This window comes from Halictus rubicundus, chromosome 16 (assembly GCF_050948215.1).
Source record: "Halictus rubicundus isolate RS-2024b chromosome 16, iyHalRubi1_principal, whole genome shotgun sequence".
In the NCBI taxonomy this organism is placed as follows: domain Eukaryota; kingdom Metazoa; phylum Arthropoda; class Insecta; order Hymenoptera; family Halictidae; genus Halictus; species Halictus rubicundus.
In genome coordinates, this window is record NC_135164.1 from 997,116 (window position 1) to 1,011,933 (window position 14,818).

Genomic DNA, 14,818 nt, shown 5'->3' on the forward strand with positions numbered 1-14,818 from the left:
CTCTCTCTCTCGTTTCCCGAATTTCACCAGTCATTAGTTATTTAGCACATATTTTTGGTGTTTGAGCTTAGTAATGACAGATAATGATGTTTATCCGTTATCAATTCATGTTTGAAAAATTTACAAGATTATCATTTTCATAACCTAAAAAGTTGTAATAGCACTTCTATAAAATTGTTTAAACCTTTGAACAGAAACACGTCATTTCTGCACATTATATTTTATCATTTCTAAAAAGTATCAATATATCACAAAAAACTAAGAAATGTTCAAAATTAACTGGTAAAACGTTTCTTTTTTCTAATATCATTTTTTTTTACTTTTTACCCTAAAATTACGATTATCCGAAAAAGTTAAGTACATAAAATAAATATTCCAAAAATAAACTGTATTTTCTAAATTCTAATGTTTATGTCCAATGGTATTGGAAAACACAATTGTGTAATACTTGAAAATATATTGGTTAACAATATGAATGTTTAAAAATAATTCATTTGGATTGGGAAGGCAATGATCTAAAAGGACTTAATAATACGTTAAACAAAAATAGTTTGATGTTCTACTGCATTTGAAAGAGTTAATTGAATGGTGTTTACGTACATATCGCAATAGATTCAAACGTAATGATATCGCCAACGTATTATTTAAAGAAAGTAACTTGATGTTTAATTATACAGGATAACTTCTATTATCCGAACCGATGATGTCTGAAATCTCTATTATCTCAACAACCTTCAAAGGGTGTAGCCGGATAAGGAGGTCAAAACTCCCAGGTGTGTTTGTTTAGTTCGGATAATCGAGGCTTCTAATGTATCCGAAAACACAATTGCACACGCTTCGAAATTTCTTGGAAAAATCGGTTTATAATTATTATCTGTAAATATGAGTGACAGCGCTCGTAATCAAAGAAAGTCGGAGGAAACATGTAGTTAATTTCTGTTGGGAAAACGGAAACTCCATGGGAATCTTTCGCACATCCAACTTGCGAAATAGTCGAATTATTGTATTCTCAAACAATAAGGTAACGGAACTTCGTGATCCGAAACCTATAGTTTCAATTGCAATCAATTTTCTTCTAGAAGAAGCAACGTCAGTCCACTTCAACCGTGTTATTTTATTCTGTTTCTCTGGGTAATTGAACTTTCGTATTTTGCGAGCGTGACGCAAAAAATTATGCAGACGAGGTTTCATTTTCAACGTCGGCCACGCTTTTTTCATTCGTTTGTTTCATGAAAACCGGAAACTTTCTATGTGCCAGTTGGAAATTCAACCTTCTGCGGACGTCGAACACTTTCTTGCCGCTTCTTATTTCAATAACTCTTCGTTTCTCCTTTCTGAATAACTGTCAAAATTGAACAGTAAAGATTTTTTGTTTGTCAGATTTTTTTTGTTTCGCGAAAATGTATACAACAAAAAAGAAAGCCTTAAATAGCAATGCACGCGATAACTGCAACAATTTCCACAAACTGAAATCTTATTTTAAAGCAGCAACGAATATTTCACATATATCTGAAAACTACAAAAGGGGATAGAAAATGTATAGTTTAATTATACATAAAGTAATGTATTTTGATACTCAAACATTTTGTTAGTTTTATTACTTATAATTTCAATATTATGCATCAGACTGCTAAGATTATGATTGCATTACGAATTCTATGACACAAGTGAGTAGATGAAATACCAAACAGTACATTATAGATCATATTATTTATTTATTAAGCTTGCATTAACTACAAGGTCATTAGCAACCACATTTTGTTTACATAATATTTACAAAGTTTATAAGAGTTTTACATAAGTTATAAGAACTAGATAGTGCCAACATATTGGTTTAATACAAACATCTACCTATACTTTATGATTAGACTGCGGTTTTTATGCATTTATTAAAAATATGAGTAGATGCAATTAAAACAGAATGAGAAGATTAAAACAATTTAAATTCATCGATATACGATTTTTAGCCTATCGAAGTTATTAAAGAAAGTTTTTCTATTTGGTTCCAGATCCTAGCAACTGATGTAGACAAATTTTTATTTTGCATAAAGATCTGCAGTCTACTTATGATAACATCTATTCCTTTCCAGTCAAATAGCATATACAAACGGATACGAGGTGATTTCTTGCGAAAAAAATAAGAACCAAATTTTCGCATTCAAGGCGTAGTTTTTTCAAGGCGTATCGTGTTTGCAAACAATGTTTACGCGGCATTTAAACGCTTCACCGATTTCATTGAGAAGGAAGTTTTTAAATAAAAGTACTATTAAATTTTATTTATACACACATTCTTTTTTTTATATCTCAAAAATCTGAAAATTTCATAAACGTACATTTGCAGTCTAGTGACACAAAAATTGTATTATGCGCTCATACTAGCGATTTTTTTGCAATATATTTAAGGAATTCATTTATAGAAATCGCATGGGACTGAAATTCACAATGAATTGTTTTTAAATAGCGTAAAGCCGACCGGTTATATCGAGCGTGTTGAGTTGTGAACACACGGGGCGTACCTATACATGTACAGCAAGTAATCGTTTCATCATGAGACCATCCTACCATTATTTACATAGCAAGTAATTGTAACTTGAATTTCCTGCGGCATTAGGTAACATGATAATTTCATTTATACCCACACTTATTATTCGAATAACGCTTTTACAAGGGTTTAGGAAATTGCCCAACGAAGTTCATTCCATATATTATTCTCGTATTTAATGTTGCGAAGCGAATATGTTAGAAACAAAGTTTTACGAACAAAGAAGTATTTTGAATAAAGAGTGTAGCCGGATAAGGAGGTTAAAAGTGCCCCCAAACCAAATTCAATAATAATCAACTTTTTATTAATGATTTTTATCGTAGAAAATTTGAGAATAACTGTTATTTTTGGCCCCTGATTTTCAACCCTGTATGTCAACATGGGGGGTAGTAATGGGGTAACAAAGAAAATCAGATTTTTCCGTAATTTCTCTGATCCTTTTCAATTGAAAATTCTGAAAAAATCAGGCATATTTTAACTATTAGAATGCACGTTTATTAATTTTTTCAGAATTATTAGCTTCGAAACCGAATTTTAAAAGAAAAAATATTTTGAAATGCCGTTTTTTTGTAGAAGTTATGAGATACTAAGTTTATATTTTTACAGTTTTAGCACCTCGTTGTATTTGTTAATGTATAATTTTTTCAGATTTTTCAAACAGAGGGCACATAGTTAAAATAATATGCATGTATTTCCATTCAAGAGTTCTTATCCCTCTGCTGCATTAGTCTTCGTCGCTGTCATCATTGATTACGGTTTTTGACTTCTTTAACTATGTGCCTCCACTTTGAAAAATCTGAAAAATTATATGTTAACAACCATAACGAGATGCTAAAACTGTAAAAATATAAACTTAGTATCTCATAACTTTTACAAGAAATCGGCATCTCAAAAATTCGGTTTATTTTTTAAAATTCAGCTTCCAAGCTAATAATTCTCAAAAAATTCATAGATGTGCATTCTAACAACTAAAACATGCCTGATTTTTTTAAGAATTTTCAATCGAAGAGGGTAAGAGAAATTACGGAAAAACCTGATTTTCTTTGTCACCCCATTACTACCTTCCATGTCGACATATAGGGTTGAAAATTGACACAAAGTATTTTCTTTGGATAATCTGTCGAATGGCCTATTGCAAATTCTATCCGGCAATTCTTATCCGACTACACCCTTTAAGTGGCTCATGGAACGTTATTTAAACAGCGTTATCAATAATTCTGGTCAGTAGTTAAAGATTCTTTCACATAATTTCCATCCTTAACATTCTAAAGTGCAAATGACACTAATTGTTAATATTTTTCGTTGAAAATGCATCATGCTCATGGTTCTCTAAACCATGCAAAGCACATAATGTGTGGAGCGACATATCATGTTCGGCATCTTTGCATTCTTTTCTTCATGCCTATCGCCTCACTTTGAGTTTGCATAGTGCAAATTAGTGTTCAAAATGGTTTATGTAAGTCGACCATTCACTTTCCCGAAAAAAATAAGTAGCTTCTTGCATTCTTCCGCGATTTTATCTAACCTTGCAGTTGGTAAATTGTTCTCAATATAGCTACAAAAATGTGTAACGGTAGAATAACGGGTATAATACCAAATAGTTTTATACTAAAGCTAGAAACATTGCATGAACTTAATCTATTTACTGAGTTATCCAACAAATTTATTCCTTCAATACAAAACAAAAATTGTGTGCATCAATGGTAAATCACAGGGACCAAGTAAACAGTTCTTTCTTTCTTTAATAATTTTAGTAGGTTAAACACTGATATCGCAAAATTCTCTGAACCTTTATATTATTTTAAATTGGACCTATCCATTTCCTACCCATTCATAAATGACAACGAAAGTAATATAAAGTAGTCTAGTATTAACATAAATCAACATAATTATGAAAATAATTGATACAACCTACAGCAAATAAAAATGAGATATGGACAGTAGCAATAGATAAATTCTAGATAAAATCAATAAGAGTAAAAAATTTTGGTGAAAAATGCGTTAGTTTGATGATAGAAAACATTGCTTACAACGCAGGAAATAATTACTATAACTATCACGGATTCTCTTATTATTATTCTGAATTTAGTACACTCAGAGTAAGGCATATGGTTCGCGGAAGACAACAGCCGTTTCTAATACTCCTCCTCCATTTTAAGTGGCTACTACAGGCATCTACACGAACAAAAAGACGAAGTCCCGTACAGTTCCTTTTACCGATAGTGAGTCACCTGGCTCGTCTTTTCCTTGATCGGCAATTGGATTCACTAATAAACATTGTACAGCGACTTACACCTTTGTTCATACAGTTTTCAAATAAAAATGAAGTATGAAATTATTGTATTGATATTTATTTAACTTGGCTTTATTATTCTGACAAGGGAACATCGGGAACTGATACACTCCGATTTTGATGGAACTTTGCATAAATACCTATCAAACCTATCTAAGAAGATAGCTGTAATTCGTTCGTACCCGTTTTTCACTTTGACGGAGATAACAACCCGTAATAAATGAGTGTCGTGCATTGAAGATTTTCTTGTACGGTTTATCGTTCTTCTGAAGCTAATGCTTTATAGAAGATATTTTATATAACATCCTATTGATATTGTGCAAGTCCTTCATAATTGCGTTCGTAATTCGAAGTGTGCATGCATCTTGTTGAAACGTGAAAAAGATGTCCTTGCGTTGAAAAATATTTAAAGTGTATATTTTTACTATTAAAATTAGAACCGAGTATAAAGTAGGTAGATACATATGAAGTTTTTCTTTTTAGTACAGTGATAGTATTATGTACACAAGTAAATGTTTTAAACAAATACAATATTAATAAAGATAATATTTTACTATTATGTATTATAAATGGCTTTCGCTGCACGCAGCGAAAAATTATTGAATAAGTATATGTTGACAATCGTAATGAGAGTAGTTAAATAAAATAACATTGATTAAATCTAATAATGATTTAACATAGGAATTCCGAATTAATGAGAAATGAGATTATCGTATAAATTGGACAATACTTAAATTTCATCCAATATATTAGCTAAATTTATTAATAGCGCACTTTATACGAAAGTTTAAGACTCTTCTAAAAAAACAACGGTGACGATTAGCTTACTAAAAACCTATGAAAAGCTTCAGATTCCCTCTACATACACTCATATGAATATTAATATGTAAACAGAAATCACCATAATCGGGAATAGCGTAGCGAATGAACCATTCCAGAGTTCAAAGCAATAACGCATAATGTCGATGGATCTATGACTCAGAGTATGCTGATGAGGATATGTTCGAAAAGTATGCCGTTAGGCATACTGTCGGCGAAATGTTTTGAATCACATATTTTTATTACAATTTTATCACAATTTATTAATTAACTCCTGCACTAACAAAAAAGTAAACCAACAAAAATATGTTCGTTGATATACTTTTTCACGTAATATTGAAACACTGCTTAATGTATTATAAAAAATTACATAAAGGAAAGGAGGATAGTTTATCAACCCGTTTTGTGTCACTTGATATTTTGCAAACAGTGGAACATTTTGTTTCTTTCAAATATGCAACGCGTTGGATGGTCGGTTCATTTTAAATGTTAGGTCTCTATGAAAAACAAAACAAAGTCGACGTACATTATTTGCGCCTTTTTTTACACCAACTTAACTAGGAAATTAAATTTATGGTTAGGGAATGTTCAGTTGATCGAAATTCGAAAGTGATCATTAAGCAGCGGATGTTGATGAAAATTAAACTTCTACAGAAACTGGAATGAAATATAGGTTTCTGTTCTCATTGGAATAAAAATAAAATAGTATGGTATCAAAATTTTATAATAAAAAATAAATTAAATTTTATAGTACTGAAAAATTGTATATTTATAATTTGATGTTTTTGCATTTTTAACATTTTTATAAGCAATAGACCCATCAAAATCCCATAATAAAAGACACATAAAGATCTACCGATTCTAAAATTGTGTCTGCGATCGTAGGCGAACTTTCGAGATTATCTTGGTAGATCCGAGTCTCAATCCGAGTTAGGAGATTTTAATTTTTTATAACTCCTTGTATTTTATCGTATTACATTTTATTCTTCTTCTTCCCTAACAATTATGTCTTTTCATGATAGTTACGTAAAATCAATGTTACACAATCTTTTTAGTCCTAAAACGAGTCTTTATATTTCTTCACGCCTTCCACTATTTTCAATATTTTACCAGTTTATTTATCTTTTATCTGGATTTCCTTTTGTTATGAAATTCTTTTTGGTATACATTCTTCTTAATTTCTTAATTTCTTACTTTCATGTAATTTAAATAAATACTTTGCCATAGCCCTCGCAAATACATATTGATATTTGAATCGCTGTATATTTTTTAAAGGTGACATTTGCTTATTTTTTATTTTAAATCCTTTTATTTTGTTTTCGTTACTCGTATTATGAAATTTCACTTAAAACACGCCTTCCACTATTTTAAGTAGAATCCACGTACGTAATCTACTGTTACAGTTTACTTATTGTTGCTTTGCACATATTTTTGATCGCGCCAAGTTTACTGTCCATATGTACGTTTGTTTATTACATTTTTTTGAGTGCAGGGTGAAGAAACGTTTCCAAACATTTCACAAAACGTTCCAACTTAATCTTTAGACATTTTAGTTCTCCATTTTTCTGTGTACGTGATCCTTAAAGCAACTATGCAATTTATAACTTGTACAATTTTTCACTAAACATTTCAATGAAATTTTATATTTCCTTGCAGACAAAAGTTTAAGCATATTATCTTAAACATTGTGGGATTACAATTGATTGATTTTGTGATTATCTCGTTTTCTGAAGACTCGATGACATCCTATAAGACAATAATTAAAGAATGGGTGTCTGTCCAAAATCAGAAATTTCATAGGCAAGTTTAGAGAAACTAGAATTGAATAGAGTTTTACTTCCCTGATTAATGACTTCAATAAAATGGAAATAAAATAAATAGTATTATATCTATAATAAATCTTAGTCTTTTAAAGAATCTCAAAGATTTGTGTAAACCGCAAATGCTAATCACAGCTCAGCACAAAATATTACGAGACGATAGAAGAACTCTCTCGAAAAATTGTTTCATTCCTCGCCTCATTATTTCATAAATAATCAACAACAAGAATCTCGTATAGGTGGCGATAATACGTCGTGCTGATTATAAAGATAAATCACAGTGCTCCTGGTGTATTGATGCACGCATAAAACTGGGCAGCACCAAATAAAGACAAGTTTCGCCATTTCAACGTTGCATTGATCCATTTAACAATTAATTTCAGAAATTTCTGGTTGTTTGATCAGAAATTTGATATCGCACTATAAATGCTAGAATTTTACCGTTACTCGTTCGCGTTTCAGGCAATTTCTTTCAGGACGATGAATAGTAAACGTCTGAAAAATAATTTCTATCCTGAATGCGTTTATGAGTTGGAATTTTCTCACAAAAAATCAAGGGGAGGAGGTAGCTGGATCGGCGAGGCAGAGGTTGTTACGGGTGCCGCATTAATTAGTTAATTAATTGGAAAGGGTAAATGCTTGTGACAGAGACTGTACTTGCACGTATTTGTAATGACCTCGATGTGGATGGACGACTGTAAGGTGAGAGGCCTCGAGGAGATAGTAGGCCATCCGAGGCTGCCTTTATGCTGCTCGATCTGCCAGACAAAAGTAAACAGGCGCCCAGGCACTGTTGCCAGGCACTCGAAACGAAAGGACTATTACACCTACATGCACACACTGCCGATGAAAACTTTCCAAAAATAAAATTTAATAAGGAACCGGCAATGTCTGCGAATCTCGTTGTTGTTTTGGGACCGTGTCTCTGTCGAACTTCATGCGAATTCGCAGTTTCAAAGACAAACACAAAGCAATTGAAAATGAAATAGAACTCTCTTTCGTTCCTGGACGAAAAGATAGCACGTGTGTAATCACTAGACAGCGGATTTTATGCATTCATAACAAAAACGAGTAGGTGTAATTATCTCTGTTGTATTATTTTCAGCCTATTAAACATATTAGGAATGAAAATAAATTTCTATTTCACTCCACTTTGTTGCAATTCGCGTAGAAAATTTTTATTTTGCATAAAGATCCCCTGTCTAGTAATCAGCTAATTGTAAGATGTACTTTTTAGCTGTGATTGTATTGACATTTGCATTCGAAATACATGCTTTTAAGCGTATCGTAAACATGAGGCGTCTCTTCTGTAATCGCCCATAAGAAGGATGATTATAAATTTGTGAGGTACATTGTATAGTATCTTCATTGAACACTAAATAAATTTCGACTCATTTTGAAGCTATAACCCTCTAGTTTCATAATCCGTTGTTTATTTTATTCTATGCAATATAGTGTTTTCTCGATATATGTTCACAACACGGGTCTAGCCAGGGACATATATAGGCCAGGAAATACTATTCTTTGATCCACGCTGAACGTAGAAAAGGACAGCGGAGCTCTAGAGGCCTCGGTCGCCGAGGAGTGTAACATAAAACAGGTCGAGTGTATCGGTGAGAACTAATCTAATAACAAAATATCTGTATTTTTCATTATCTTTTTATGGGACCTTCATGAGCATATTCGTGGGATTTTTCTAATGAAAGTGATACCAAATATGATATAATTCCGATGATATTTACTTGTGTAACAAACGATGAAAGTTACTTCTCATTACAATTATATTAACGGAAAATTAGTGTAAATATGATCCGAATGATATCGTGTTTGGTATCATTTTAATCAGACAATTTTCTCAAATATATTCGTGAAAGTTTCATAAAAAAATAATGAAACATAAAGAAGTTTCGTTATTGGATTAGTAGTAGTCTCCTGGTCTCACACCGATATACCAGACACACATTATGTTACACTTCTCAGCGACCGAGGCCTCTAAAGCTTCTTGGCCCCTTACAGAGTATACCCCGTGGCAGTGAGGATAGTTCTGGGACTTTTATCGGCTAGATATTTGGGATATATATCGAGAGAAGTATTTGTATTTCGTTAGAGCCGAAAATACTCGTGACTCGGGGCGTGCCCTTCTCACATTCCTTTTCAGCTACCAATACAGTTTTCTTTTGATATAAGACGACGATGCTCTTTTCGTAACAGAAGAATTTCTATACTCTCTTCTTCTTTAGAAGTTGTTCGCTCGACACCGCTTAATGCGAGAACGAAAAGGTATACCATATTCTATCCTTTTTCAACGAAAGATATCACTGTTCGGCTGACCACTTTACAGTCTGCCGCTACCTCTCACCTCTTGCTTATTCTTCGTGTTCTCTTTCGGCCCACTCGAGGACAAAGTCAAGTCGCATAGGAACTCTTATTCGAAATAGAACGAAAGCCGTCCCGAGCCATTGTCTTATATCGAATGAAAACTGTACTGACACGACTCGGTCTCGGCCAGTGTCGCCAGATCAGGGGAATTGATTCGAATTGAATACGTTTATAATCGACGTTTATAAACAGCCAACCTCATGTGTCGTGTATACATAAAAGAAATTTGAAAAACAGACGAACACTTTTGCATACATCTAATATTCACGACTGTGATCGAATATTTTGTGCCAGTCAGATTCAAAGAGTGTAGCTGGATAAGGAGGTAAAAAATTCGGCCAAACCAAATTGAATTTGCAATAGGTCATTCGATAGCTTATCCAAAGAAAATACTTTGTGCCAATTTTCAACCCTATATGTCGACAGGGGGATAGTAATGGAGTGACAAAGAAAATCAGGTTTTTCCGTAATCTCTCTTATCCTCTTCGATTGAAAATTCTAAATAAATACAGGAACATTTTAGCTATTAGAATGCATGTCTATTAATTTTTTCAGGATTTGTTGCTTCGAAACCGAATTTTAAAAAATAAAAAAAATTTTGAAATGCCGATTTCTTGTAGAAGTTATGGCATACAATGTTTATATTTTTACAGTTTTACGGTTGTTAACATATAATTTTTTCAGTTTTTTCAAAGTTGGGTCACATAGCAAAAACTGTCAAAAATCGCTATTCTTTACCTTTTCCATGTCCGTACATTTACCATGTTCATATGATTCGTATAATTAATTTCTTACATGGACATTATATAAAATTCTAAATAATGTGCATGTATTTGCATGGAAGAGTTCTTATCTCGTTGCTTCATAAGTTTTGAATAGCTTACGGGGAGCATTTCTTCAGCAGGAGAGAATTTCTGCCGGCCTAACCATTTGTGAAAGATATCGTATATAAGTAATAAATCATCGCAACACCCAATGGTGCGATTACCATTTGCACAGTTATAGTAATAACATTTGATTCCACCACCGCCTATTGTATCAGATGTAAGTAAAGAATGTCCCAAAATTCACGCAAGAAGTAATTTAGATAGAAAGAAGTAATTTTGGCGTTTTTTTGGGGTTTTCTGAAGTCTAAGATTTATGCCAACAAGCCCATGACCACCCACGCCTTGAAGGAGGAAATTGAGCGCTGTATCAACGAAATTCAGCCACATTTATGCCAAACGGCCATGGAAAATTCCACTAAAAGAGTACGTATGTGCCAGCAAAGCCGCGGAGGCTATTTACTCGATATGCTATCCATACATAGTCCTATACTTACACTTTATGAATCAATAAAAAATTTACAATTTTTAATTATTAACCTGTGTTTTCTATCAAAATTACTTCTTGCGGGAATTTTGGGACACCATTTATATTCTATGTGTATATTCTATAGTTTTTTAAACTATGTGCCCCACTTTGAAGAATTTGAAAAACTTATATGTTAACAACCGTAACGAGATGCTAAAAATGTAAAAATATATACTTAATATCTCATAACTTCTACAAGAAATTGGCATTTCAAAATTTTTTTGTCTTTTAAAATTCGGTTTCGAAGCTAAAAATTCTGAAAAATTCATAGACGTACATTCTAATAGCTAAATGTGCCTAATTTTTTCAGAATTCTCAATTGAAGGGGACAAGAGAAATTACGGAAAAACCTGATTTTTTTGTTACCCTATTACCACCCCCCATGTCGACATATAGGATTGAAAATTGGCACAAAGTATTTTCTTTGGATATGCTGTCGAATGGTCAGTTGCAAATTCAATTTGGTTTGGGGGCACTTTTGATCTCCATCTCCAGCTGCACCCTTTATTTGTACCATCTACACGATGGCAAAGAAAAACATGTGTGTAGAGAAACAGAGAGATTCACCAATAAACTTTTTCACTTTTTCCCGCAATTAGCTTTATTCTACGAAGTAGGAATGCCGCGAGACTGCGAAAGGAGAGCGTGAAACGACAAAAGACCTCGACTCGGTTGGTTAGCCAGCATGAAATCCCATACATGTGTGTGACTGCATTCTGCGCGCATACATCCCATCGACCACATTATCGCGTAATGATTTTTGCACGTGTTTCATTGTTATATTCACCGACCGTGCGTGTGGCTGTGCGTTATTGTTTAGCGTGCGATTGACATGAAATTGCGTCTTCACTTCAAGCAGAGTATTTCATGAAATGCAACCCAGTAGCACATTTGATATAGAAAAGAAAGCAGAGAACTGCCAACCCGTGTTTTACATGAGTACAATTAAGTATTTGGCCATTCATAGTTTAACAGCTACATAACTGTATCTTTAGATAAAATGGCAAGGTCTAAACAGTTACTAAACAAGTATATATTATATCTTTATTTTTAGAAAAGTAATCTTTGTGTAAGAAAAATTTAATCTGATCAAGTTAAATCATTGTAAATATTCATAACTTAAAATTGATTCAATTAAATTCTTCTTAATCGAAGATTAGAATTTTGAAGCAAAAGTATAATACGTACTATTCGGGTGACTATTTACATCGTATTGCTTTATAGTTTATATTATTATATAAAACACAATATATGTATATGATAGGGGTTTCAGAAATTAAAAAAAAATATAGTCATACATCGACTGCGGAATTTTATTATATTTATTTGCTTGAAGACTTTTGTGTTCTATAAACGCATACAGATTGTTTACGCAATCATTATAACATTCTTACGTTTAGTTTAATATTTATAATTTGAAATCTGGAGTTCAAGACATTTATGATATTATTAATGTTAATAGTAGTTTATAAATTGGTTGTTATTATTACGATATTGAAAGCATCCGTGAAAGGTAATAATAGCATTTATAATAATGAAACATATATCTGAAAATCGAGTTCATTGAGTCGATTGTTATTACAATATTGAATATGTACCGGCAAAGAGTAAAAATAGCATTTATATAATCAAGTGCATGTTAAAAAATTTATAAGTTTACGTAACTGATAATTAAGTCAGTCTTCATAAGAAAGTCTTGGCATACAAAAATGCAACTCATTTATTAGATCTAGAAATGAGTTTTCACCAAATAATTCCACACAACCAACATACAATATAATTATCATTCGAATTCTATTCAAGTCCTGGTGTACCTACTTTTATTTTATTACGTGTGCAAATGAATGAATAACTCAAATTTTTATTTGTACTTTTCAATTAAAAATTTAATTTCAAAATCATTCGATTCTCTCACCCTTTTGCTATTACGTATGTAGTGTCAATATTATAGCTGTAACAAATGCCGATCAGTTTGGCATATGACTGAATACAGTCACAACAATATATTCAGCTCTGCGGAGTCAACAATTGTGACAGATAATGTCTATATCAGACGCTGAATTCTTTACGAATTCCAACGAGGAAAAAATCTTGTAGAATCATGCGAATCGACTTGTTCTGTTCTTGGTGAAGATGTTATGTCGTACGGTGCATATTTATACAGGCTGTCCCAAAAATGTTGTATTTCCTTGAAAGGGATAATTCCTGAGATCATTTGAAGTAACTTTTTCCTTCGCGAAAATGTTCTCCGTGGTTTTGTCAAGGAGTCATTAACGGACCAATCAGAGCGCGGCTATAGTAAAGGGATCCCGGCTCGGCGACAGCTCCCGCTGAGCGTAGCGTTGACATTGGCTGAGTCAGAATCCGCCTGCTGTGTCCGCGCTGTGATTGGTCTGTGTTCTTCGTTAATAACTCCTTAATAAAGCCGCGGAGAACATTTTCGCAAAGGAAAAAGTTATTTAAAATGGCGTCAGGAATCGCCCCTTTGAAGGAAGTACATTTTCGGGACGCCCTGTATACTTCATATGTGTACAGATATTTTTGATTTTGCGTCTTTGAGATCAATAATATAAATTGGCTATTAAAGATTAGAATTTTTCTGGAGTTGTGCAACATGTAAAATTTTCATAATAAACTTTTACCGAAACAAGACAGCTTATGTTATTTGAAAAGACACAACGCGTAAACATTATTACAGTTGTCATCTAGGCATCGCATTTGGATGACCCTATGTATGAACGTAAAGGTGCATAGAAAGCTTGACATCAACGAATTTCTTCTTGGTTAATTTTCAGGCATACATGAGGCCAAAGAGCACGGCAGTTCAAATCGCGAGGATCGCAGCTGCCACTTTAGTGACAATGACCATAATCCTAGGAAGCTTCATTCTTGCTGCTTCCTGGGTGCAAGCTCGTGCATCGTGCACTCCCGAATCGATAGCCGCGATGCAAGCGGAGCTGAGACTTCAACAACAACAGCAGCAGCAACAACAATCGTCTGTTAATTATCAGCAAGGCGAATTCCTGAAGCATTTACAGCCTGAAGCGCTCATCCAGGTAAGTGCTGCTCCGCATTCTTGGTGTAACGCCATTTCTATTTGAAAATTAAGTTCTAACTGTGGTAGGCTGAGTCATAAGTTCATTTGTTTTTCCATGTAGTACATTTATTGAGATGAAAATTCTTTCCATTTTCGCTTGGTTTTGTCGGATATAAGTAATTGTAACTGCTTTTAGTTTAACTCCGAGTGTATCGTTGAACAATCTATACAGCGTTTTAGCTTCGAGTTATAATGAAGAACAAAAATAGAGACAATCTTTACATTTTATTCACTGTTCTTCATCATATTCTGTTTCATTAGCTAGTAAATTTTAGTTGCTTTCGTTCTAATTACCTTCAATATATTGAAGAATATAATATATATAGAATATATAGAAATTCTTTTAACAAACTAAATAATTTGTATAATCTGAAATAATGTAGAATGTAGATAACTAAATCAATAATATGTCATATTTTCTAAATTCATTCAACATTTAGTTTTTAAAACAATCACGTAAAATATAAGAGAACGGCTGATCACTTCACAAGTAGTTTTGTTGAATTAATGAACAC

At 32.9% G+C, this 14,818-nt stretch overlaps 2 protein-coding genes across 2 annotated transcripts in view; both read left to right on the forward strand.

The window, feature by feature from the left end:
• LOC143361999 (uncharacterized) overlaps positions 1-14,818 on the forward strand; it is a 533,154-nt gene that overhangs the window by 338,687 nt on the left and 179,649 nt on the right. The gene's annotated exons all lie outside the window — the stretch shown is intronic.
• The window catches only part of LOC143362236 (uncharacterized), a 90,403-nt gene that overhangs the window by 4,506 nt on the left and 71,079 nt on the right, over positions 1-14,818 (forward strand). Inside the window, exon 2 of the mRNA XM_076802225.1 lies at positions 14,002-14,262. Within this exon, the coding sequence (XP_076658340.1) occupies positions 14,002-14,262 (261 nt within the window). The remainder of the gene's footprint in view (positions 1-14,001; positions 14,263-14,818) is intronic.